This window comes from Saccopteryx leptura, chromosome 2 (assembly GCF_036850995.1).
Source record: "Saccopteryx leptura isolate mSacLep1 chromosome 2, mSacLep1_pri_phased_curated, whole genome shotgun sequence".
Lineage (NCBI taxonomy): Eukaryota > Metazoa > Chordata > Mammalia > Chiroptera > Emballonuridae > Saccopteryx > Saccopteryx leptura.
The window spans coordinates 351067823-351095137 of record NC_089504.1 but is presented as its reverse complement, the minus strand read 5'-3'; the positions used below and the strand labels follow the sequence as shown (position 1 = coordinate 351095137).

Sequence of the window (27315 nt, the reverse complement as noted above, 5' to 3'; positions counted from 1 at the left end):
GAACCGTGAGGCAGAGACCTCGAGTCCCTGCGCTAGCTTTCCAGTGTGGAGTCAGATGACCACGGTAAATCCTTTTACCCACTTGCTCAATTTCTTTACCTATAAACTGATGGCAATATATGAAAACTATGAATCACAAAATATTGCTAAGAAATACATAGCTGGAGATAATATATACTTTTGCACAGTCTTTAACAAAGTGAGCTACTGATAAAAATTTGCTACCAAAATTGCCATTATGTGACCAGAGGTGGAGAAAATGCCTGCTTACCAATCAGTTTGCTTGGTTTTAACCCTTGTTATATACACCCCCTAGAAATAAATACATTTGGAATCCGACAAGATCAGGTTAAAAGAAATCTTGATACAGGATTTAAAACAAAAACCAAAAATGAGTTGAAAGTCCTTGAATGCTCTCTACACCATCATATTATAGCTAGAGGATGACAGTGTTCATTAGAAGGATATTTTTAATTTTCTACTACTAAAGATCTCTTTCAGGGATGTAAAAATATATTCTAGTTCACTGTACATATACTTGCTATTTAAAAGCAAAATCCAAATTTATTCGTAACTACCCCAAATTGAAGCACCATTATTAAAAACATTTAAACTGTGGAAATGCTATAAAAATTAGTCTTAAACAGAACAACCAGATAAAATGTACACTAACACCTCTAGTAACAGTGTACCTCTTATATTTAAAACAAGGGACTAGTTCAGAGTCAATACCTTTATTAGAAAAAGATTATTACTAAAACTTTTCAATGACAGAGACAATCAGATTTGTAACAGAAAGTCAGAGATACTTTATTTTCACTTCTAAATCCAAAGGCTAGGTAGAGCAGAGTTGTAAAAATGGAATCCCACTTAGTCTGATTCACACAAATACTAACGTTTAATCCCGTTTTCAAAGTCCAAGAATGAAAACTCGCAATTAAACACTGAGCAAGCCACATGTTTAGGTAATATTTCTTAAAAAGTCTTAAAGAAAAAAAATGATACATGACCTAAGTTTTCAGTGGCATATATGACATCAACACATGTTCTGAAATCTGGTAGGTCACATCAGTCCTGAATTAATTTTTAATAAAAAAAACAACAAACAAACAACTAACTGCGCTTTATACTTTTTCTATGCCACTATAGTTTTCTGTCACCTCATTTTAATGTCGGTCTTCACTTTATGCCGTTTTCAGTTTTCTTCCAAAAATCTTCGAACAGTAGTCCTATAATGTAAAATTTGGGGAAAAATGATAATTAGACAACATGTAAAAGGCAGTCTTTTATGACTAAGTGTTGGCCCGGTCACTAACTGCTAACAGTCAGTACAGGGAAAGTTTCTGTATCCTTTGTCACTATCAAGGCATCGGTGTGGTCTTAAACCCTGGGCCTGCCTGCCTGCCTGCCTGCGTGGGAATGGCTCGCAGACATCACGTGACCGATGTCCCAGAAAGGGAATGCCATTGAGAAATCAACTAGTTGGTACTTCCTTTCATTAGGAATATTCTATCCCATGCCACTAGCCCAAAGAATGAACAGTTTATATAGGTTTTAAGAACTCTTTAGAAACCTGACTTTTAATAGTTCTTTAAAAACCCAAATTCATTCCATATGGTTAATCAGTTCTTTGTATTTCAGACTGAAGGTGTCTACCCTTGCTAGTAACCGCCGCTTTAAATGTATCAGCCAGTGATTACGCCTACACGCCTATGGCTGACTGCAAACTCTCCTACACAGTAGGAAATATTAAACACATACCTCTTAAAGACTTGAGAATTGCATTGAATGTAACAAGGCGAATAATATGAAGTGTTTATTGTACTTAAAATTCTTTAAAGATATCTAATTCTGGGCACCACTGCATCCCTACATACAGTTGAAAAAAAATTCCATTCTGTTAACATTTGATTTATATAAGTTTTCACGCAATACACAAAAAACCCCTCTGTGCTTCTTGTAAAGAACAAAAAAAGATACACAACAGTTAAGCGTAAAGATCACAGGCAACAGCATTCAAACATGGATGTGGGTAGAGAAAGGAGTACCTGGCATGAGTACCTGCTTAGTTTGACTGAATCCTTGATTTTTAATTTGGCTTTTCATGGGCCGCTCACAACACCAACGCTGTGTGAGGTATGGTAGTCAGCTGCAATAAGTCATAAACCCTACACTTCCATCAATCCAATGCTACTGGCTCTCGAGTTACAGAACAAACTGCATTAGAATGCAAGGCAATAAAGCAAAAAACTAGAAACATCCTTGACAAAGAAATAACTAGCAGTTTAATTAAAACAAAGTAGTCCAACATGTGCCTCAGAAATATTTTAAGTTTTTAAAGCATATGTCTCTGCCAATGTACCAACACAAGATGGACTTAATACCAAAAAGAAAAAACAGTTCAACCTTTTTATTAAAAAAAAATAAAAAAGAAATGACAGCAAAATCCCTAAAAAAAGGATAATTAACTTTTTCAATGGCGACTATATTACAAATGTGGGCAGTAATTTCCAAAGAGGCACACTAAGAGGGCACGAGTCTGCTACAAAATAGCTGAGACAAAACAATGTACCTCAAAATGTTTTGCAGGACTACACTGTCTTTTCCTTCAGAAGAGGTATGTCTTCTTACTCGGCTTAGCTCCGTCTTCATCTGTGCATACTTACGCTGCACTGTCAAACAGTAACAAAAAGCCCTAATCAAAGTGAGAAACAGTACACTTACCTCTGTCTGATCTGAGGTCTTATCAGATCAGTTTTAATTGGACTGAGTGTCACCTTCAGATTTAATGTCTTCGCTGGTCCCATTGACCTCATTCTTAGTATCACTTTCCTTTGATTCATTGTTTGTGTCTTCACTCTGTTTTTCTCGACTACTGGACTTCACACTACTTTTTTTATCATCAGAGCCCCTCTTTTCTGCCATAAAAAAAGACATTGATCATGGATTTTAAAGTAAAATACAATACACACATGATACTTTGAAAAGTGACACAATAAAGAGATGAAAAAGACAATCACTTCCCACAGATTGCAAGTAACAAGTCTGGTCAGTCTATCGAAGAGACAGTCTGTGGTTTATGAGGACGGAACAGCAGAGAAAACAAAAGGTAAAAGAGTGGGCGGGTTCGTAGACTAGAGAGAAGCTACAGTACAGGCAACTCCAAATCACTGCAGAAGTGAACATTTTAGCATGTTTTATTTGGAGTAAAAAACACCAAAAAGTAAAAGGAAAGCTATGAAAGACAGTACACAGAAGCAGTGTTCACATGAAGTAAATTTATTAAGTTAAAAAGGTAAAAATAATAACTGCAAAAACTAGACAAGTCGAACATTTAATTGGCATAGTTCTCCAATTATTCTTAAATGCAGAAGATTATTTATATTGCTATATATCTGAATGCCCAAGAGGGACAAGCCCAGTGAAAATAAAGTGGATCTTAAATCCCAATCCAACTACTGAACTTCCATGCTTTGCTGAGTAATATACAGGTCACCTCAAGAGTTTTTTCCAAAAGGAAAAATTAAAGTTCAACTCAGCTGCAAATGAAGAATGAAAAAAGTGATCCATGTTTTTCTACTGCTGTTTTCTTTGGAATGGTGAAGCCTCAGACGAGAGGTAAAATGTGGTACAGAGATAGTCTAGCCTTTTCAGTTCCAAGTATTGCCTAACAAAAGATTTCTATAGAAAATGTTAAAGCAAACTACAAACATTCTGGAGAAGTGACTTTTTCTCCTTAAAACTAAGTTAGAAATAGCTGGTCTAGCAGAGCAGTTCATAAGACAGATGTTTAAGAGAAGCAGAACCTTCTACAGAGTCTGGACAAAGGTGTTAAGACATAACATTAATAACTGGGAGAGAAATGGTAATGGAAACAAAGTATGGTATGGGGTCACTCATTCAAAGAATGTAAGAACTGAAGATCTTATATGAAGGAGCATAATCAGTCCATAACACTTGCAAAATGCAAAGCAATGTCCGAGGAGCTGACTGTAGGACTTGCTTCATGTCTGTCTGTCCACTTATGAACACTGTGTGCTCTAACTGACCTTGTGGGAAAGTCCTCCCTTTGTGCCTTATGGGCTTCTCCGGTGCACAGGTAGCTTCAATGAGGAAGAGTCGTCTTGTTGCCCCGTAGAGGACTAGTAGTCAGTCCAATAATCTTATCTTCTGCCCTATGTAAATATGGTAGATCTTAATAGTCCTAAGGATATCCACAAAGTGTGGTGGATTTAGGGCTTTGTATAAAAAAAAAGGAACTCTCTTGACAAAGAGAGTACTCCTAAATTGGTTGGTGGTAAGAAAAATAGGTCTGTGTGAGAAACCACTTTTCATCTGTGGAACTAAAGTGCTTTCATCATAGCACCTGGAGCAGTGAACTCCCTCTCACTCGCCATTATCGAGGGTTTGCTCTGTTTATATCTGGCCTCAAAGTTCAGGCCTTCAGTCATTTATAAACCTGGGAGTACCTCAGTGGCTACATGGAATTTTCAAAAGCCACTAATTCATATCACTTCTAAGAGATGCCAAAATTGAAGATAAATCTGTAACAGCATACCCAACCTTCCCAAGTTTTCTCTGAGACAAGCCTCTCTTCCTCCACCTCACCAGGAAACCCATTTGTCTACATCTAAACACATCTTATTTTACTAAAGTTTTATTTTCTCTGATGTCATTACTACAATTAGATTATAGCTAAGCAATTCAGGACATCTTTTTTACTCTGTTCATAAATTGCACGAACATGTCTGTTTTCATTCAGGCCAGTGGCATTTATTGCTCAACTGTGAACCCAGACTGCTACGAAAGCTAGCTAACTTTTATCCCTGACAACCAATCCAACTATTTTAAGTAACATGAATGATGACATACATGCCCAAGAGCTTTAGTCCTTAAACATAAGTGATTAATTTGATCTCTGACTTCATTATCTGCCTCTTAAAAGTTGACCCCTCACCGCAAAAATTATATAGACAGTCTTACAAAACTGCTGAAACTTTAAGACTAATGGAAAACCAGTTAATCCTTTGTAGCCTTCTGAATCACAGAGGTAATTCCTGAACTTAAGTGATAAATAAATACTAAAGGTCATGGGTGTAAGTTTAAAAAACTGCCTGTTTCCTACCTTTTAACATTTTTTTGTAGGAAAAGCCAATATATAAATACCTTTTAAAAAGAAAAGTGCACTTATTTAAGGAAAAATAAAAGAAAAAAAATAGTTTAGTTTTTGGGCTGCTAGTTCTCTAACTCAACCTAGCAAAACCCTGAATACGGCCTCATAACAGCCCCTAGAAGAACAACCCATAGGAGAGTTCCATAAAAGATAATGAGTGCCGCACGAAGTCCAGCACGGCAGCACAGGTTAGGCTGGTGGTCAAACACGGACACAGAGAGGCAGCACAGGATGGACTAAGCCGAGCCAAGAAAAATAAAAACAAGCCCTTTCATTCATGAAATTCATGCAAAGCAGTACAGCCCAATACAAAATGAAAAGATGCGCAAAGAATCTGAGGAAAATGAATAAAGAAGACGCTGATGAAGAAACGAATTATCTTTCAATAAAGACAAGTTGAAGGATGAGAATACCCTTGTGAAACATGCCAAAGACAAAATGAGAATCCATTAATAGTGTGCAGTAAACCAGCTACTGGAATGTCACAGAAAACCATACAAAAAGGATGTTTCAATAGAATATGTGATTCAGACACATGTAAGAGACTCATCGTCTGTGGACTGAGAATTACTGAGTTAAATGAATGTTATACACGAGGACCAATGCAACAATGAACATTTACTCTGCAAGACATATTATGGAACACTACAGCAGATTTTTAAAAAATGCTGCCAATAATTAAGTTAATATATGCTACAGCCTAAATATGCTGAAAGGTAATGCAATACTTGGAAGAATCTATGATACAACTTGAGGCTATTAATTGAATGTGGTTTTAATTTGTTCTACGAAAACACCAGGTCAACTGTCATTCACACAAATCAGAGCGACGAAGGGAATATAGCGCCCGTCTCCTGCAGAACAATGCTCCCTGTTCCACAAATAGGAGAACACAGCTCAAAATGGAACCCTGCCTATGTCCAAAGAATAGGAAGGAGACAAGAGCATGAAAATAGTCTTTTTATGAATCAAATGCTCCCATAAACTAACCTTTCTCCTTGGATTTTCTATCTTGTTCTCTGTCCCGACTTTTGCTCCTGTGCTTATACGACTTCCGATCCCGGCTTTTGGATCTTCTGCGATCTCGACTACGAGATCTATGCTTTCTTTCTGATCTATCATGGCTTCTGCTCCTTCGGCGATCTCTACTTCTTAATAATTTAAAATAAAATGAAAGCAATTTCAGCTAATATTACAATAAAAACCTTCGAGAATTATATACCACTGAATAACAAGGTTAAGCTAAACTTACCTTCAAAGGCAAATGAATATAATCTGCTACTAAAACACATTTACACAAGAAATCTTAAGAACTGAAAGCCTCAGATTTTTCAAACAGTGCTGAGAGTTATCATTACCTTCTTCAATCACAACTAATTAAAAAGGTAAAATTTCCCTGTTTTTGTGTTTTTAAAGAACTAGTTACATTAGTTCTTAATTATGCTTAATGTTGTTCAAAGCAAAAGTAGGTAACCTTACCTAAAATAACTTATGATTTAAATATCTTCTTAGGACCAATCAGGACAAAAGCAGGGAAATAGCATAGACTTTGCCTTCAGGGTGGACCAGCTCACTGATTCAACTTTCATAATCCCTCCTCGAACTTAATGACACTTGAGACCATCCCAAGTACCAAGTATGACACTCATAATCACTACCGTTGACTGCACGCTCACCGTGTGCTAGCACGGTTTCATCGGCTCTACAAACCTGCTTCGCCTTCGCTCTCTGCTTCGTGACCTTTTGTGATCCCGAGACCGGCTGCACCTGCGGTCCGAGGTCCGGCTGGAGTGTCGACTACGCGAGCGGCTTCTCTTTCTTCTCTCCCTGTCGCGAGCCCTTTCCTTTTCTCTTTCTTCCTCTTCTCTTCGTCTTTTCCTTTCTCTTTCTTCCCTTTCTCTCTCCCGCTCTTTTTCTCTCTCTTCTCGTTCTTGCTTCTCCTTTTTCAAACGCTCGTCACGATCAGGTTCTTCGGTTCTTTTTCTTAATTTTTCCTAAGAAAATTAAGTTCAATTTTTATAGACTTTTACACATTGTCAAACAATGGTTACCTAATGTGAAGCATTTGTTGACCAACTTATGAAACTTCATAAGCTAAAGAGGATATTCCAACACTACATACATACTCAGGATATTTTACTTAAAAAAAAAAAAAATCATTACTTATAAATCCCCAGAAATAGTTTACCCCAAATTCCTGGCACTAAAGAGTGAAGAAGGGCCCAGGTTTTTCTGATCAAGCCTCCACTCCGCAACCCAATAAAGTGCTTTGCTAATCTGACTGGTAAAATTTTATAGGGATTAGCAGTGCTTCCAATAACACACATCAGGCAAAATATCAACAAGAGGTTCTTATCTATGTAATCCACCTTTAGCTGTGGTTAAAATGTGTGTTTTAAAGAAACTTACTTTTAACTCTTCTACAGTAGCTTTAATTTTGGCATAGCCCATGTGCTGTTTGCCCATTAAATGGTCATCTACCCGGGACTGGGCATCTCCTACTATCAAAAAAGCTCCACACACTTCACAAACTTCCATTTGTTTTTCTTGGGCAGCAAAACTTTCAATTGTCTAAAACGATAAATCAGTTATAAATGTCTGAGGAAGAGAAAACAAACAAATCCCAAAAGATTACTTAACATTTAGAATACTAGATCTGTAATTTTGTGAATTGCTACTTCCATTCCCCCAACAATAATACTGAGCAGTAACTGGCCAACTTTTAGAGGGGAAAGGTGACAACAATAACTAACTCTTCATCTCATCCAGAAAGTGCAGTCCTCACCACTCAACTGAAAAATTTAAATGATCTTTAAGAAAGCTATGAGTCTAAATTCATTTCTTGCTTAGGTTCAACAGGATGAAGGTGTCACTTCCATATTAAAAATGTTTTTGAAATCATTTAGGCCTGACCAGTGGTGGCGCAGTGGATAGTGTCAACCCAGAAAGTTTAGGTTGCTGGTTTGAAACCCTAAGGTTAGGCTTGAGCAAAGGGTCGCTGGCTCGGCATGAGCCCAAGGTCTGATCCCTGGTCAAGGCACATGCAAGAAGCAATCAGTGTATAACTAAAATGAAGCAACTATGAGTTGATGCTTCTCACTCTCTCCCTTTCCTCCCCCCCCCCCAAATTAAAATAAAATAAGAAACAAATTGAGCATACTCTGAATATATCTTATTCAATAGTTGGGAACCAATGACCAATTATGTTCTACCATCAACATCTATAATATTGGTATAGTCAGTCCTTTTTAGCTGTTCTAATAGGTATACAACAGGCCCAAATGAATATTCATGGTATAAGGCAGTGGTTCCCAACCTTTTTTGGGCCATGGACCAGTTTAATGTCAAAATATTTTCACGGACCGGCCTTTAGGGTGGGACGGATAAATGTATCACGTGACTGAGACAAGTGTCAAGAGTGAGTCTTAGACAGATATAACAGAGGGAATCTGGTCATTTTTAAAGTTCAGACTTAAATATAAATAAAACGGAAATAATGTAAGTTATTTCCTCTTTCTCTGCGGACCGATAGTGGTCCGCGGCCCAGGGGTTGGGGACCACTGCTATAAAGCATCAGTTGGCAAGCCAGCAGCTAGAGGTGCATTTCTGTAAAAAGTTTTACTGGATACAAAGCCACACGTAGGTAGCTGCCTCAGAATAGGGTGGTCTGCAAGTCTGAAATATTTACTATGTAGCCTTTTACAACAAAGTCTGCTGATTCTTAATTTAGGATATTAGAAAATTGTTTACAGAGGTTCTCAAATAGGAATAGTTCCTAGTAATTTGCAGCAAACAGCCTGGGTAAATCAAAATGAAGTTGCTACTCACCGATGTTGTGGACCTAAGCAATTCTCTCTCTTCTTTCAACTGTTCAACTAATTTCATCATTCCCTGGGCTTCTTCTACTTTTCCTTCAGATCCTAATTCTTCAATCTAAGGGGGGTATTTAAAAAAAAAGCATTCAAGACTCTTCTTTAGCTAAAATATCGAAATATTTTCCTCCCCCCCTTGCTTCATTACTGTGGTTGTTTTGGGTCTCTGGTTTTGTTTACGAAGCCTCTTTGTGTTTAATTCACCCTTTGATTATTTTCTAGCATTCAGGAAGTGTGCTTGACATGCAATAAGCTGCTTATCAAGGTGCACAATGTGTCGTTTTGACATCCATGACACCAGTATCTTCACCTACATAATAAAAACCCATCACCCCAAGTCTCCCCAGGCCTCTGTAGTGCCTCCTCCCCAAGCAAACACCGATCTGCTTTCTCACACTCGAGATTACTCTGCATTTTCTAGAATTTTATATAAGTAGAACTATGCACTTGGGGTGGGGGGTAATGATAACTGGTTTCTTTCATCAGCCTAATTATCTTAAAACCCATCTATACTGTTACATGTCATTAATTCCTTCGTATTTCCGAGTAGTGTTCCACTGCATGGACATGCCACAATTTGTTTCTCCATTCACTTGCTGATAGACATCTGAGTTGTTTCCCATTATTTTTCTGCACCATTTTACATCCCACCAGCAGTTCCAGTTTGCCCACATCTTCTCTAACACTTGGTATGATCAGTCTTTTTAGTTTTAGCTGTTCAAATAGGTGTACAGCAAGTTATCTCATTGTGGTTTTAGTCTGTATTTACCTTAGGACATTGAACACCTTAGTATGTTATTTATTTGCCATCCTTTTTATCTTTTTTGGTTAAGTGTTTATTCCAAGCATTTTCTCACGCTAATGCACACAGTACTTACCTGTTGCAAGAGTACATCAATTTTATCTGTTAGAACCTGAATTTTTTCTTCATTTTTGCCTGTTGGACCAGCTGCCTGTTAAAGACAAAATTATCAAAATGAAAAAAAACAATGATAAATATTTAAACTCTCACACACTGCACAAAATATTGTATTTAATAATTAAAATGTTGATTCACAAGGGTAGTAACTTAGTTATCTTCAATTTCTGTTAGTCAATTACATATTGTCAGTTATAGGTATTTAAGAGAAAACTCTTATGATTCACAAAATCAGTATTACATTTAGTAATCAAGACGGAAAATAAAGTCTTTTAAAGTTTTATGTCATCCTAGAACACAAAGTAATGAATAAACCTGAACTCAGGTTTCAATACTAGAAAGGTCTTCAGAGAACAAAGACACTTTAAAAAGACTGTGAACTGACTTCATACTCACCCCAGAGGACTGCTGGTTTTGAGATAATGCCAAACGAGCATGGCCTCGTCTAATTCTACGTTCCACTTCTGCAAGTAAGCTCTGTAAGTACCGCAGAAAATCTCTCTCATAGCCAACTTTCATGAAACGAGAACTTTTCTCATACCTGACGAAAATGAAAATAAATAAGCATTACATTTTTTCCAAATCCTTAATTATTACAACTTACATATTTTATCTCAACTAGTTTCACAGACATTTGCATTTAGGCTAAAGGGTACACTCAGTGTTTAAGAAGTGAACTTCTGGCCCTGGCCGGTTGGCTCAGTGGTAGAGCATCAGCCTGCCATACAGAAGTCCCGGGTTTGATTCCTGGCCAGGGCACACAGGGGAGGCGGCCATCTGCTTCTCCACCCCTCCCCCTCTCCTTCCTCTGACTCTCTCTTCCCTTCCCGCAGCCGAAGCTCCATTGGAGCAAAGATGGCCCGGGCCCTGGGGATGGCTCCTTGGCCTCTGCCCCAGGCGCTAGAGTGGCTCTGGTCGCAACAGAGCGACGCCCCGGAGGGGCAGAGCGTCGCCCCCTGGTGGGCGTGCCGGGTGGATCCCGGTCGGGCGCATGCGGGAGTCTGTCTGACTGTCTCTCCCCGTTTCCAGCTTCAGAAAAATACAAAAAAAAAAAAAAAAGAAGTGAACTTCTAGCAGGCTCTCCTCCTAGTAAGTGGAAGGTACTAGTTATCCTTATTTTTGGTTAAGAGCATAGACTTTACAACCAGGCAAATCTAGGTGCTTCAACACTAGCTCCACCACTACACTGATCTGTGACCCTGAACAAGTCTCATTTATAAATCCAGGGCTGTCAAAAAGCAACTGTGATGTATCGTTACTGAAGCTACATGACTTTCTACCACCCCTAGCTAATGAACAGAACCTCTATCAGACATTCATTTTACACTAATTCAAATTACTTCTTCAGGCCCTGGCCGGTTGGCTCAGCGGTAGAGCGTCGGCCTAGCGTGCGGAGGACCCGGGTTCGATTCCCGGCCAGGGCACACAGGAGAAGCGCCCATTTGCTTCTCCACCCCTCCGCCGCGCTTTCCTCTCTGTCTCTCTCTTCCCCTCCCACAGCCAAGGCTCCATTGGAGCAAAGATGGCCCGGGCGCTGGGGATGGCTCTGTGGCCTCTACCTCAGGCGCTAGAGTGGCTCTGGTCGCAACATGGCGACGCCCAGGATGGGCAGAGCATCGCCCCCTGGTGGGCAGAGCGTCGCCCCTGGTGGGCGTGCCAGGTGGATCCTGGTCGGGCGCATGCGGGAGTCTGTCTGACTGTCTCTCCCTGTTTCCAGCTTCAGAAAAATGAAAAGAAAAGAAAAAAAAAATTAAAAATTACTTCTTCAATCCTTGTCCCCTTTAAACCAAATGACTGGAAGAGAAAAGGCAGGGAAGGGGGTCAAAAAAGTGTAACTCACTGTTTTCGTAGATTTTCATCATGAATTTTTTCACATGGACCTGAAGAAAAAGAGAAATATGAATGTATACAAAGAACTGGTGACCGCAATATTTTCTCTTGCCAAAACAAAAGGAAGTTCTTCAAAAAAGGTAAAAAAAGATGCATTTTATCATTCGAGTAGTCTGGAGATACCTAAATTGAGCCTACTGAAGCATGAAGCAACATGCCCAAATAAGCACAGGAGAACTGTTTTCCTTGGTCCTTGAGATCAGGATAATGGAGAGCAATTACATGTTAAGAGGGAACAGGACGAAATAGAAAATTGTTCTTTACTGCCACCCAAGGGGGAAAAAAACTAAGGAGGGCAGGCTACTGCTTGGAACCACCACTGACATAAACTCTGACTATTTCCATATGAAGTCAAACAGTACAAGACTAGCAAAGCACCTTAGTCTTGTCCCTCCCCGCCTCTAAAAAGCTACCAATTTTACTTTTAGCTATTTCTTCTGGATATTTTTCCATATTTATAAATTCTATGCTTATTTTCCTTTTTCTTGGGCATCAAAATTTTCAGTTACATAGATAGTGTTTTTATTTTGACTATGCAAGTGCTATTAACTGTTGAACCAAACAAAAGGTGCATTATGATGACGCTTTGAATACACTTCATACTTTATTGGAATTTTTCATTTGTTTAGTTTTCTGTTTACTTCCAAATTCTTCTCAAACACTTTAACTCGGCTATAGAAACTATCTCCGTACTAACTTCCCTCAAGTTTGAAAACACATCGGAAAATCAGCTTCATTTTCTTCCATGAGCTTTCTGATCTCTTCAATCTGGGCTGCTTCTTTTCTAAGCTAAAAGTTGTCATCCTGAGAAATTCTTTTCTGGTCTGTATTGGATGCAGTTCACTGGATTTCGTTTTTCTCCTTCTTGGTCTATGCCCACGTGTTAGTGGAGTTTCCAGAGAAAAGGTTCATGGGAGATAAATCTGTTGAGACCTTGCATGCTTGAAAATCTCTTTTCACCCTAACACTTTCACGTTTGGCTATACAGCCAACCTGGGTAAAAGTGTTCTTCACTCGGAATCCTCAGGGCGTTTCTCCAGTATCTTCACGCTTCCAGTGTTGTTAGTGACAAATCTAAGGTCATTCTGAGTCACAGTACTGTGTGCCCCACCCCCACCCTTGGAATTCTGAAATGTCACGCTGTGCGTCTTGGTATGCATCTTTTTCACTCACTGTGCTGCATACATGAAAAACACATTCACTCTAGAGCAGTGGTAGTCAACCTGGTCCCTACCACCCAGTAGTGGGCATTCCAGCTTTCATGGTGGGTGGTAGCGGAGCAACCAAAGTATAAATAAAAAGATAGATTTAACTATAGTAAGTTGTTTTATAAAGATTTATTCTGCCAAACTTAGTGAAAATCCGACATAAAGTACTTGGTAAGTAATCATTATTATATGCTTTAACTTCGCTATAACTCTACTTTATAAATTTTATAAAGTTACTTCTCTACTTTATAAATCACTATTACTGTGGAACCGGTGGGCGGTTAGAAAATTTTACTACTAACAGAGATACAAAAGTGGGCGGTAGGTATAAAAAGGTTGACTGCCCCTGCTCTAGAGGCTAATCTAGCCTTCTGTGCTACACATTTAAAAACTCTCTCCCTTCTCTTCTGTTTTCTCTATCTAGACCTTTACTGAGCTATAAGAGTGCTGGGCTGATATTCTAATCTTTTCTGTCCAACATCCCAGCAAATTTCCTTCATTTTATTCTAACCTTTCCACTGATTTCATTTCAGATTTCTGCAGTTCTCATTTCTAGAGTGCCTTCTGGTTTTTCAAAAGTTCCACTTTTATACAGCATCTGATCCTTCCTGACAGCTTCTTGTACTTCTGATGCTAAATTTAGTTAAAACTTAAAATAATTTTTCTTCTGCTTTCCCCATTATCTCTAACTCCACTGAATTCTTTTTTACTGTTCGTTTTGGTTAATCGTTTGTGTTGAAGGTTTTCTTCAAATGTGTGGTGACTGATGTCCTTGGCTGGCAAAACACTTCTAAAATCTGACCGGAAGCTGATATGCACAGGCAGGGTTTGTCAACTAGCATGAGCTTTACCACTGGACAACCAGGCAGCAAGACTTTCTTTTAGGAAACTCCCCAAGGGTCAGTACCTGTAGATCACTTCTCGGGAACTGTTCACTTTCTCTAAAGAATCCTCTTCTCTTCTGCCTGGGGAAAAACATCTGGCTGTATCCTTCTAGGAACAGGGCAGAGGAGGGAATAGGAAAACCCCACTATTAAGTATATAGACTCATTTAATCTCTTACAGTCTCATTTTTACTCTTTACTGCCCTGTGCTGTGTCTGGAATCCCAAAACTTAAGACTCGTCCAGCCCTAATGTGCACCTAATGCTCTAGGGCAAGCATTGTGCTTAATGAATTAATTTTTCTTTATGATTCTAAAATAATACTAGTTATATACCATCTTGGGAGCCTAGTCACTCTCTCTATATAAATAGTATATGTGTGTGTGTGTGTGTGTGTGTGTATATATATATATATATATATTTTTTTTTTTTACATTTTGTGATTCAGTTGAACTAGTCTCCTTAGTTTAACTGCTCCGGAAAGTAACCCTCTAGTCTCCAGGGGCACAGGGGTAAGAGAGGCAGAATCACTACATGCACACATTAAGAATCTGACCACAGACTTGTGGTCCTTAATAGAGATGAATTATGCTCACTAGGGACATTTGGCAATGCCTGGAAACATTTCTGGTTTTCACAACTGGGGGTTACTACTGGCATCTAGAGGCCAGGAATGCTGTTAAACATCCCAAAAAACAAAAGAAAGAACCCCTAAACAACAGAATCACCCAGCTCAAAATGTCAAATGCTAAGGTTGAGAAACCCTTAACTAGATTAATGTCATTTCTGGCCCTATGACTCAACTTGGCCTTCTATGGTACGAGGAGCCTCCCAATCCTGAGCCTGGCCAGGGTTCGGTTGATCAAACACTCGCTTCTGTTTAATATCCCCTTCGCAGGCTTTCTGGATATAGGTTTCTCTGCTCTGTTGAATTTGCTGCTACTCTTCCATCCACTTGTCATCTTCCAAAAATTTGTTGACATCTCTAATGTTATCTCCTCTTCCATTTACAAGCGTTTTGTTTTTAAATTTTTTAGTGAAGGTAATTCGGGAGGGAATGTAAACAGACACATGTATTGTGTATTTCACTAAACTGACATTTATTAATACATTCAGAAATCTAAGCCAGGAAAGAAATTCCTTTATCAACAAACCTTTAAGAAAAAACTTTTCAGAATTATCAAGTACCATTTTAAGTCATAAATTTGAGGAGTTACAAAGAAAATTCACTTACCAAGATCTGAACGAGTGTTTGTGAACAATTCCGCAGGACAAAAACCACAGAGATAATATTTACAAACCTAGTGAAAAACAAAAGTATGTAACTTTTTAAAAATTGTTCAGTTTTAAAACTGTATTAGAAAAGGTGCCAAATAACTACTGGTATTTTCTCATTTCTGTATTTTGTCTTTTAATCAAGCAGGTCAGTGGTTCTCAACCTTTCTAATGCCATGACCCCGCAATACAGTTCCTCATGTTGCAGTGACCCCAAACCAAAAAATAATTTTGGTGGCTACTTCATAACTGTAATTTTGCTACAGTTATGATTCGAATGTAAATACCTGATATGCATTATGTATTTTCCGATGGCTTTAGGCGACCCCGCTGGGGTCGCGACCCACAGGTTGAGAACCGCTGAAGTAGGTGATTTCATTTCTTACACCATCTTAGGTGAATTAGTGACCTCAAGACTCCTGCATTTCAGTAAAAAAATGCGCAAGACTGATAAAGAGTTACCAGCTTTTTAAATATCACTAACCACTCCCTTAACAACAACAAATATGGGAAGATACCCAGAAAAATAATAGTATTTTTTATTCACATACAACATTGCTAAAGACCAGAACCAATTTACAGATTAAGATTTGGGAACCAATGTCTAAATGACACTAATTTAAGCAATCTGGTTCAGTGTTTTAGGAAATCCTGTTACTTGCCCTAAAATGTTATCAGCTATTTTCATATACATCAACAGTTTACTGAGTGATTCTGATGGGTTTCTATGGTATGGGGGATTAACGTGAAACTGACTTTTAATTTTCTCCCATTGGTACTCATATAACGTCTTCAGGTGTATTCCCAGACTATCCTATATTTAATTATGTAATACTGCACACCAAAACCTGGTAAGCAAAATCCCAAAATATCTCCTAATGTTTCCTCACTATTGGGTCAATTATCAATGTACCACAACTATGACATATGAAAAAGGGGGTATGCTAAATTTAAGATTGAGTAAGAGTTCTTTCTGGACAGTTAGAATCAGATGCAAAATATGAAATGTTTTCTGCCTCAAAGGTCAATTGTTTGTACACTTGTTTGAAGCAATGTAGTTCCATAGCTGTGTCCAGAAAAACGAGGTCAACAAAGACTTAAAAAAAATCATGCCTAAACACTGAAAGATTGTTTCATAGCAATATTGCTGTTACATATAGTCCTAAAACATATCTTTGTACCATTTTCTTTAGAAGTGTTTCTAATACTTGATTTAAACATTACTCTTTGAAACTTAAAACACTGTTCTTCAACTATTAAAAAGGCTCTATATGTTGTTAGTAGTTTTTCAAATTATTTCCAAACCTCCAATGTTCATATAAAAATTTTTTAAGTCTCTCTGCCTTTTCGTTTTACTTACTGATTGATTTTAGAGAAAGAAAAAAGACAGGAACATCGATCTCTTCCTGTATGTGCCCTGTCGGGGGGATCAAACCAGCAACCCTAAACTTTGGGATAATGCCCCAACCAACTGAGCTATCCAGCCAGAACCATATAAAATATTTTAAAATGCTATGTATTTTTCTAATTATTAAAGCGATTTGCTAAACTTTGCATCCATTTTAAGTGTATCACAACAGAAAACCAATGCCAATACTCAACTTCAAAAAATATTTAAGGCCCTGGCAGGTTGGCTCAGTGGTAGAGCGTCAGCCTGGCGTGCGGAAGTCCCGGGTTCGATTCCCGGCCAGGGCACACAGGAGAGGCGCCCATCTGCTTCTCCACCCCTCCCCCTCTCCTTCCTCTCTGTCTCTCTCTTCCTCTCCTGCAGCCAAGGCTCCATTGGAGCAAAGATGGCCGGGCGCTGGGGATGGCTCCGTGGCCTCTGCCTCAGGCACTAGATTGGCTCTGGTCGCAGCAGAGCGACACCCCGGATGGGCAGAGCATCGCCCCCTGGTGGGCGTGCCGGGTGGATCCCGGTTGGGCGCATGCGGGAGTCTGTCTGACTGCCTCCCCATTTCCAGCTTCAGAAAAATACAAAATAATAATAATAATAATAATAATAATTTAAGAATCTCTTTTATTTGGTGAAGAGAGGATAATGAATATGCTTTGTATCTTTCAGATTATTAACCTGGTTCCAAGGGCCCCAAAATTATTTAACAAATTTCTCACAACTCTAAGTTATATGTAATATATACTGTAGTTTAGTACTAGTTATTGCCAGCATTTAATGTTACTTATAGCTACAAATTGTAGGGTTATATAATAATTTAAAAACTAAATTTAATGTGCAGCTCTTAAAAGTATGAAAACTTCATTATCAATGTGCAATTTACTTTGACATATACATTTATTTTCATTTCTACTTCCCATGTTTACAGAAATACATTCTGGGATTTGGAAGTGGATTTTATCTAAAGACTGAGTTTACTGTTTTCAAGAACTTCTATTGTCATCATACATAACATCGTTCTTACACTTAAACTGGGCCAATCTCTACGATCCACAAAAAGGCTCATTAAACAAAAGGAATAAATATCTCAATGGTCCCTTCCAACTTTAAAATATAACCAAGTATTTCTAAGACAAAAATCACTTTTTTGGCAATGAAATACAACACAGTATTTACTGAATTTTAGTTTTAATAAATAACACATATTAATGAAATCAAATGGACCTGAATTTGGGATTTAGCATATATCATGATTTTTCTGTAAAACTAACAATTACTACTAAAACTGATGATTAAATGTCTCTGATTTTTCTAGAGCTATTTAAAGTTTTATTGTGAAATCTAAGCCTTATTTATATGAATAAGGTTTTCCAAAAAATAGTAGATTCTAAGTGGTCAAAACACTAAATCTAAATTACTAAGTCAGTTTTCCAATGAAATACATGAATGAATACACTCTTAAATCTATTAAGTATTATATGGCATTTAATTAAAAAGTGGCATTTGCCTGACCAGTGGTGGCACAGTGGAGTGTATGTAGACCTGGGATGCCGAATCCCAGGTTTGAAACTGAGGTCACCAGCATGTGGTCACTGGCTCAGCTTGTGCCCCCTGGTCAAGACACATATGAGAATCAATGAACTAAAGTGATGCAGCTACAAGTTGATGCTTCTCATCTCCCTGCCCCCCACCTCTCTAAAATGAACGAATGAATAAAATGGCATTTAAATTTTAAAAGGGGGGAGATGGCACTTCAACATTCATTTAACACCATGTGCTATAAACAATGCTGGAAATACTAGAACAAGACCCACTCCAGTGTTGACTGTACACACAACACCAAAAACAAAAGGAATGTCAGGTCACAACAGGTGGTGAAGTTAAAACTGGCTCTTAAGTTCAGAAGAGGAAAGATTACAAGGTAAGTCTAGATACAGGGAAAAGTGAAAAGACAAAGTATGAAACAGGCAACTATGAATAGGAACTCTCAGAAAGGCAATGTAGTGTAGAGTTTGAATTCTGGCCACCACTTACCCACTATGAACTACAAACTTTGCCTTGTTTCTTCCTTTTTAAAAAGGAGACAATATAAAACATTCACAGTGGGACTGTGAAATTTAAACTATGTATGTTTGTTAAATTGGGAGAAACCGGTAAATCAGTCTGATTTTTAAAATATTACCCACCAGTTAAAAAAAAGCTTTAGGTACTATGTAGACCAGCCTGTGGGCCAACTACTACTACCTATAATCTAGTCCAATCACTCCATTTGCAACAAAAAACTGAGACCTAACCACATGACCTGCCCTGAAGGGATTTAGCTACTTACAGAATCTAAATGAGAACACTTTTCTTAATACTGTACAGTTCTGTGCTATTTCCACTCCAACTCTCCTTAGGACAGACACTGCTGCAAAGTAATGAATGTACTGTACATCAAAACATTTGTTACTCCAGCCAATAAACTCTAGCAACAGAGTGCTTTTAACCCTCCCCAGGGATTAAGGATGTTTAACTAAAAATATTAACACAATCTTTTATTAATAAGACTTAAAAAAAAAGATTTATTGACTTTAGAGAAAGGAAGAATAGGAATGGGCAGCATCAACTTGTAGTAGTTGCTTCTTGTATGTGCCTTAACCAGGCAAGCTGGGGTTTTGAACCAGTGACCTCAGCATTCCAAGCTGACGCTATATCCACTGTACCACCACAGTTCAGGCAATAATAAGATTTTAATAAAAGTCCACCATGGACCTAACAATCTGACAATCAAAGGTGGGAGCTTTGTGTGTGTGACGGGGGAGGGGGGGGGGGGACGGGGGACGGGGGACGGGGACGGGACTGTGACTTATCTTCTTGATAAATATAAAGTCAGGCAACACCAGTGACAAGAGGTAAATCTTTATTTAGTGAATTCACTACCAGTTAAGAGAATGCAGAAATATAGCCAATCTTAAAAATCTGACTAGAAAATTTTAATTGCAGGTTACCTTCATATTAAAGCCAAATTGTCAAAATTAAAACAGCATCTGGTGTTAGATACAGTGTTGGGAAAATGACATTCCAAATAATAGAGGGCTGTAGGACAATTTGGCAGCATCTATCAAAATTTAAAATGTGTAGAGCATTTAACTTAGTCATTATCTTTCTAGGAACCTATACTACAAGTGACCCAGCTGTAAGAGGCAGAATGCTTACTGAAGCTTGGTTGGTAAAGGCACAATTAGGCATAATCTACATATCCACCAGGATACAAATAGCTAAGCTAAATAAATTAAAGTAGATTTATATATCAACCAAAGATTCCACAGTATAAATGAAAGTTGTTAAACATCTTATTAATATATCTATGACTGCCCTGGCCGGTTGGCTCAGTGGTAGAGCGTCGGCCTGGCATACAGGAGTCCCGGGTTCGATTCCCGGCCAGGGCACACAGGAGAAGTGCCCATCTCATCTGCTTCTCCACCCCTCCCCCTCTCCTTCCTCTCTGTCTCTCTTCCCCTCCCGCAGCTGAGGCTCCATTGGAGCAAAGTTGGCCCAGGCGCTGAGGATGGCTCTATGGCCTCTGCCTCAGGCGCTAAAATGGCCCTGGATACAACAGAGCAACGCCCCAGATGGGCAGAGCATCGCCCCCTGGTGGGCATGCCGGGTGGATCCCAGTCGGGCGCTATGACAATTTTCACTTACATGTATAATATATGTGTATGTGTTTGTAAATTATTAGGAAAGTTGGGATTGGCTACAGAGAAGTGAGGCAAGGACAGGCTTTCACTATTTATTTCTATGTTAAATTTTAATCTTTTATCACAAGCAAGCATGTTTACTTCCATAAACCATTTTAATGATTCTAAACTCAGAAGAAAAGCAAAGTAGTAAAATCAATTCCAAACATTAATGGAATCAACCTGTAACGAGAGAATGTTATTTAATATAAAAAGGACTTACACATTTTGGGGGTATTTTAGTGGGAAAATGCTGGCTAAGACTTACACCTTAGGGAGCACCCTTCTAGTTGCTAGATGGGATGCTGTGCTGCCCAATCCATAAGATTTATGAATCACTTAATAAAGCTAATTAAGTCAAGTTAAAAACAAAAACGTTCACCTTAACAGAAACAGTCCTGTGTTTAGTTAGCATTTATTTCTTCAATTCACTATCAGTTCTGGTCAACCATTTAGACCACTTCCAATCACAAAAGTACATTAAGTAATAGCTCATTATTTTTGTCTTCCTTATACCTACACTTAATTCCAACAGTAAGCAATATATTCTCCCGTGAGCCAACCAAATATTTTCAATGCTGTCTGCATTATTCTTTCTTTCTTTTTTTTTTGGTTAGTGTGTGAGAGTGGGTGTGTGTGACAGAGACATAGAGAGGGACAGATAGGGATAGACAGAAATGGAGAGAGATGAGAAGCATTAATTCTTCGTTGTGGCTCTTTAGTCTTAGTTGTTCACTGAGTGCTTTCTCATATGTGCCTTGTGCCTGGAGGGGCGGCTGCAGCAGAGCAAGGGACCCCTTGCTCAAACCAGAGACCTTGGGGTTTCGAACTTGGGTCCTCTGCATACCCAGTCCAAAGCTCTATCCACTGTGCCACCGCCTGGTCAGGCTGCATTATTTTCTTAAACTGCTTTCCCAAAACCAGTTGAATGCCTAATTGTCTCTCACCCCAATGGCCAGGTAAGCTATATATTATTTACAAATAGTCAAGCTTTCAAATCATTAAATTACATACATATGAATGCCTTTATGACAACCTATAAATATAGGTCCCTAGCTAAAATCCTGTATATATCTTAAAGCACGTTTTAGTATTTTAAGTTACTAATAACCTTGGCAGTAATTGGTTCCACCAGATACCAAGTTCCATTTTATAAACAGTCATAAAGCTTATTCAATTTGTTTTTGATAATCTACTCCCATTTTAAATGTATTATGTTGCCAACAGTCAACTTAATATTTTGAGAGGGACCTAAACTGTCACTTTTTCTTCACTTAAAATCCAGGAATACCACAAAATTTTCCTATTGGGAAAAAAAACCCCATAAACCTTTCACTCTGTAGTCTTTAGTTACCTCCACCATTAGTAGTTTAACTCAGTGATTTTCAACCAATGTGCCAGAAGAATTTTTAAAACATGTGATACCCAACTATTTAGTCTAGGGCACTGAGTTCTTTTCCCTTAAATTGTCAAACAAAAAAATGACAGCAGCCAACTCAACAATAACTGTCCAATATGAATGAATCAAAATTAGTTATTTTTTGTGTGTCAGATTGGTAAAAAAACATTTTTTTTAATTTTTTAATTTTATTTATTCATTTTTAGAGAAGACAGAGAGAGGGAGAGAGAGAGAAGGGAGGACGAGCTGGAAGCATCAACTCCCATATGTGCCTTGACCAGGCAAGCCCAGGGTTTCGAACCCGTGACCTCAGCATTTCCAGGTCGACACTTTATCCACTGCGCCACCACAGGTCAGGCGCAAAAAACATTTTTGGTGTGTCACAGAACTTCAGTAATCAGTTTATGTGGGTCAGAAGATGAAAAGGTTGAAAATTGCTGGTTTAAACAGACTACAACAAATAAGAAACAAATGTTTCCTTTTAAGCTAAGAGTTGAATTCATTGTTGTTTTTTTAAAAGACAAAATATATACAAAAGAGAAAGCTTTAATATAATAATTTATTTTAAAAATCCAGCCCCTGGTAAGTTTCATGTTTCAGCTATTATGGTGATCACACTTTCTACTGTCATTCACTTCCATGCCTTTACCACATATCTTTGCAGTCATGGTTCAGTCTTTTTATTGCCCTCATAAACTTTTGATAAATTTTTAATCAATTTTTCATTAGCAGCCAGACAGTAAAAATCTCTTCCTGCCTTCAACTATTTCTCAATGTAATTCAGTCCTAACTTTTAATGACTTAAAAAAAAACATTCAAAACCATGTTCCTGCCCATCTACCCACATGCCCCCTCCCTAAACAACGTCCTCAGCTACAACACTACTTAGTTTCTCAGGCCTAGGATTTTCTCCAGCCTCTAGTAACATTTTCCCTCCTACTTTATTAGGATAATTCCTACTAATCCTTTAAGTCCTAGTATTTAGGGTCACTTTAAGAGGCCTTTCCTGAGTACCCCAGTCTGGGTTAGATGGGCCTCTGATGTGTACTTTTCCCCAGTGTGGCACTTAGCACATTGTATTATGAAAGCATTTACTCCTACATGTCTGCCACCAGACTGGCGTTCTCTCCGGCAAGTGCTGTATCTGTATTATGCTATATACTTCTATAGCTGAAGGATACATTTTTGTTGAATAAATACAGGAATTTCCCCAACTTAAAGTAACAAATGATGAGTAAATTAAATATATTTTATAAAATAAAAAAACACTGCATTAGTAACGTAAGCTATCTTCTCCCCTTGTGAAGAAATCAAATCTAATGATATAGTGTACACACAACGTGCACTTTTCCCCTAAAGCAATCAAATATTTTAAGAATACCTTAATATTTTCAGTGTGATAATAATATTGTAGGGTTTTTTTTTTAAGTCTGTATTTTAGAAATACATAATGATGTCTTGAAGGCTGAAGTGATGAAATTCTTCAATGTAAGGGGCAGGAAATATTAAAGAAATATTAGCCATGTGCTGATGTACTGGGTACGGTACACGGGAAGTTCATTACACTATTCACCTGATTTCTTGTATATGTTTTGGTGAGAAAAAGTAAACAGCAGTGTGTGTGTGTGTGTGTGTGTGTGTATTAACAGACTGCTGCCAATTCTGAGAAGTCCAACACTTAAAATGTACTATTCTGGTGACTAAATTTTAAACTATCTAGTAAAATACTTAAAAGTTCACAAGTAAAAATGGAGACAGAAGTTTATTTTTTTTTCTAAACTACTTCCAACTAACTTCTAGTGTCAATGACCGTATTTGCTAACATTCTGAAGATTTCAGAAAAGAACATTTAGTTCAATTCCCTTCATAAATCATTAAAACTCCGCTGAATAGAGGGCATATCTGAATTTGATAAATGATGAAAGAAATCTCATTTTAGGTAATATTAGAAACAGACATAAGTCAATAGTTACATAATTTCATGTATGGGTTGAGAGCTACAATGCAAAAACCTCAATTTGAACTACAAAATTGCTGTTACCTAATCAAATAACAAAGCTTTTTATGCCTTCTTTGGCAAACATTGAAATCTTATGGAGACACTACTAACTGAAAGGTGCTCACAAGGCAACTAAAATCATAGCTTTTCTTCATTACTGAGGTTGGTTAGGATTAACAAAGTGGAGCAAACTGCTTAATACAGAATACTAATAATCTCAAGAAATAAAATATTAACAAATGAGGCAAGGAGGTGTGCCAATGCATCCTTGTAACAGTTTTACAGCTGATTTGACTTCAGCTGAAAACTTCTTTCTCTCAGATGCAGAGCAATCTGTAAAGAAGGTGGAAACACCTGTTAAGTACTAATCTCAGTATGGCACTTTCCAAGACTCGACTTTGATAATGGTTATATACACATCATACAAATAAATGGAAGGTTGATAATTTGATGCATCCTTCACTTAAAAAAAAGCTTTTCTAGGTGCTACTAACAATTAAGAACCCAGGACTAAGAGGTGGATCAGGAAGCAGTGGAATGCATAAGAGGCCATTTTAAAATAGATTTCTGGGACCTTCCCCCAGACAAACAGAATTAGAATGAGGGCAGAGACGAGACGCAGAACAGTACAGTACTGCCTTTAAAATAAATCCTGCAGGTCAGGCCCTAGCCGGAGACCATCATCCTTAAGCACAGAAGTTGCAGATTCGATCCTCAGGGCACACATAGGAACAGATCGATGTTCCTGTCTCTCTATCCCTCAATAAAAATTAAACAACTGCCCTGGCCGGTTGGCTCAGCGGTAGAGCGTCGGCCTAGCGTACGGAGGACCCGGGTTCGATTCCCGGCCAGGGCACACAGGAGAAGCGCCCATTTGCTTCTCCACCCCTCCGCCGCGCTTTCCTCTCTGTCTCTCTCTTCCCCTCCCGCAGCCAAGGCTCCATTGGAGCAAACATGGCCCGGGCGCTGGGGATGGCTCCTTGGCCTCTGCCTCAGGCGCTAGAGTGGCTCTGGTTGCAACATGGCGACGCCCAGGATGGGCAGAGCATCGCCCCCTGGTGGGCAGAGCGTCGCCCCATGGTGGGCGTGCCGGGTGGATCCCTGTCGGGCGCATGCGGGAGTCTGTCTGACTGTCTCTCCCTGTTTCCAGCTTCAGAAAAATGAAAAAAAAAAAAAAAATTAAACAACTCCCCACATATTCTACAGGTTAGATATGGGCATCTAGGAACTATGTTTAACACGGAGGTCAAGTTTCCATGTCAACTGTTAAACAAAAGAACCCCACCCAGCTGAAATTGCTTTTCCCAACTAGTAGAAGTCTTGCAAAGAAAAAATTTCAGATACAAATAAAATGCTAAACTATTTTGGAATACTGTATCAGGTTACAGTGTTGGTGAAACCCCTACAGCACTTGCTGGAGTTGTCAATTAAGCCAAGATTTTAGCACTAACAGCCAACAGCATAAAACATGCAAATGACCCGGAAGTGATGCCATGACCTTCCCCGGCATTACTGCGCCTTACAGTAATTCCCACTTATTTAGAAGAGGCCATGTGCTTTGTTGTTGGTCAGTGCCAACCTTTCCCCTGCAGTTCTGAAACTGAAAAACCAGTAACTGACTTTTACAAATACTCTAGAATGAAGTGCAATCTGCCATTAAGGCACAAAATATTTTGGTGAGAAGCACCGAAAAGTTTAAATCGGTGCAAAGCATTAAAACGGAAGGAAAGCAGATTTATTATAGCTGAGATGACATAAAACCTTTGCTATTCTGAGAGCACCTCATTGCTGATGTTATAAACCCATAACATATGACTCAAAGTGGCAGTAAATACCACCAAGAAAACAAAGTTTCTTCACAACACGTGTCCAAAAAAACCAAGGAGGCACCAGCAGAGGCTGCTCCGGTGGAGGAGGAGACAATCAAAAGCAATTTTCACTTTGATTCAGAATTGATAAATGTCCTACTTGCACATCAACTAATTCATGATGTTCTCCTCTGAGCAAAGCTTAGAAGATTACTAAATGGTAGAAGAAAGTTACTTCACTGTGACAAAGTAATGCCTATAAAAAAAAAAGAGGGTCAAGACAATCAACAAAACTATCTGTCTCCTATTTAGACAAGTAGAGGAAAACACTCAAAATATTAAAAAATCTACAAGCTTTTAAAAAACTTCACCTCCCTTGAGGTCAATGCCAAATATGTACAAATTCTACCGTAACACTCCATCCATACTACTTTGGAATCGGACAGCATCCCAATACTTGAAGGTGCTGAAAGGACTCATGGAGCACTAATTTGTTTCCATGCATTGCAAGAGATTTTACTCTGACCAAAGCCTAGTTTCAAAGAGTAAACATTTAACTTCTTTAAAAAGTGTATTCGTTTATTCCTCCGTATTTTGATAAGCAACTGCTTTTAAATTACGATGTTGTTTGATTATAACTACAAGCCAAATAAAATTAAAAACCTACAGCTGTTTTTCAGGGAAGACCTAAAACAAACATTACGCTGCAATGTTCAAAACACCTGAAATACATAAGGTATTTTCAGAGAACCAACAGCACAGAATTATGGAAAGTAAACAGGATCACAAAGATTTAGTTTCGTCACTTCACTTGCCAACAGATCTTGGGTGAGCCTCTCAAGTCTCAGCTGTGAAAGTCTCAAGGCTTATAATATTTACCCTTACCCACAGGGTTAATAGAACCAAATGAGTTTTACGTGAAAGAAGAAAGCCTTGACAACCATCTACATGAAGGGCTTACTAGAACGTGCTGCTATCAACAATATTTGTGAATCATGACATTAAACCCTGCTAAGTTATGACCTCTACTAAGACTTCTTTCCCTACATAAGCATCCATTCAGAAACCATACCGTTACTTAATACACTGCCACGACTTCTACCATTAACCCTGGCCAGAAATTTCGGCTTAAATACGACGCTCAACCCAAATAACGGAAGAATTTGTCCTTCTCCCTATTCCATAGTGAGGTGAAAACTCTGGAGCCTCTGATATAATAAAATACTCCCTCCTTTCCCGCGTTTCCCTGCCCCGTTAAGGTTCTTTTCAATTCTATCAAGGGCCTTCTACGCTTCCTCGATACTGAAACAACAAAAACAAATCATTCTTCATCCCAAGATCCGGGCGGACTACTCCCTCCCGGGCCATGCTCCCGGGCTCCTCAGGCTACGGGGTCAGACACTCAACAGCGGCTCGGTTCTGGCCCTGACGCCGGCCCCGAATCGCGCCGCGGGCCCATGTCCGCGCCGTTCCCCTCCCCCCCGCCGGTGCCCGGGCACAGGCCCAAGGCCCGCGGGACTTACGCTCTCGTGGTCCCACCGCACGTTGCTGCGCTTCTCATCCGGGGCGAGGTTTCGGTCTCGGCCCATTAACTCATCCAACAACTGCGCGGCCGAAATCATGGTGCTTCCTTCGGGCGGCTGCTCCCGCCAGCCCTGGCACCCGCTGAAGAAAACACCAGCGACACCACCGCCAACCTCTTCGGCCGGCTCGCAGGCCGAAAAAGCCTCCTCCAAAAAGAAGCCAATAAGACAAAATGGCCGCCGCGCGA

At 39.0% G+C, this 27315-nt stretch overlaps 1 protein-coding gene across 5 annotated transcripts; it reads right to left on the bottom strand.

Annotated features, from left to right (window-relative positions):
* Window positions 1-785: 785 nt before the first annotated feature.
* Window positions 786-27315, bottom strand: LUC7L3 (LUC7 like 3 pre-mRNA splicing factor). Of its 5 annotated transcripts, none has more exons than XM_066364565.1 (12): window positions 27068-27315; window positions 15180-15246; window positions 11805-11844; window positions 10361-10505; window positions 9924-9998; window positions 9002-9106; window positions 7583-7744; window positions 6884-7167; window positions 6164-6324; window positions 2778-2918; window positions 2573-2672; window positions 786-1229 (listed from the first exon to the last, which is right to left on the bottom strand). In XM_066364565.1, exons 1-12 carry the CDS (start codon window positions 27164-27166, stop codon window positions 1196-1198), a joined length of 1413 nt encoding a protein of 470 aa, XP_066220662.1. In that variant the 5' UTR covers window positions 27167-27315; the 3' UTR covers window positions 786-1195. The 5 variants fall into 5 exon arrangements, with proteins under 5 accessions (XP_066220662.1, XP_066220664.1, XP_066220663.1 ...); XM_066364566.1 differs by having other exon boundaries at window positions 1145-2127; XM_066364567.1 differs by lacking the exon at window positions 2573-2672 and having other exon boundaries at window positions 2725-2918; window positions 27068-27313.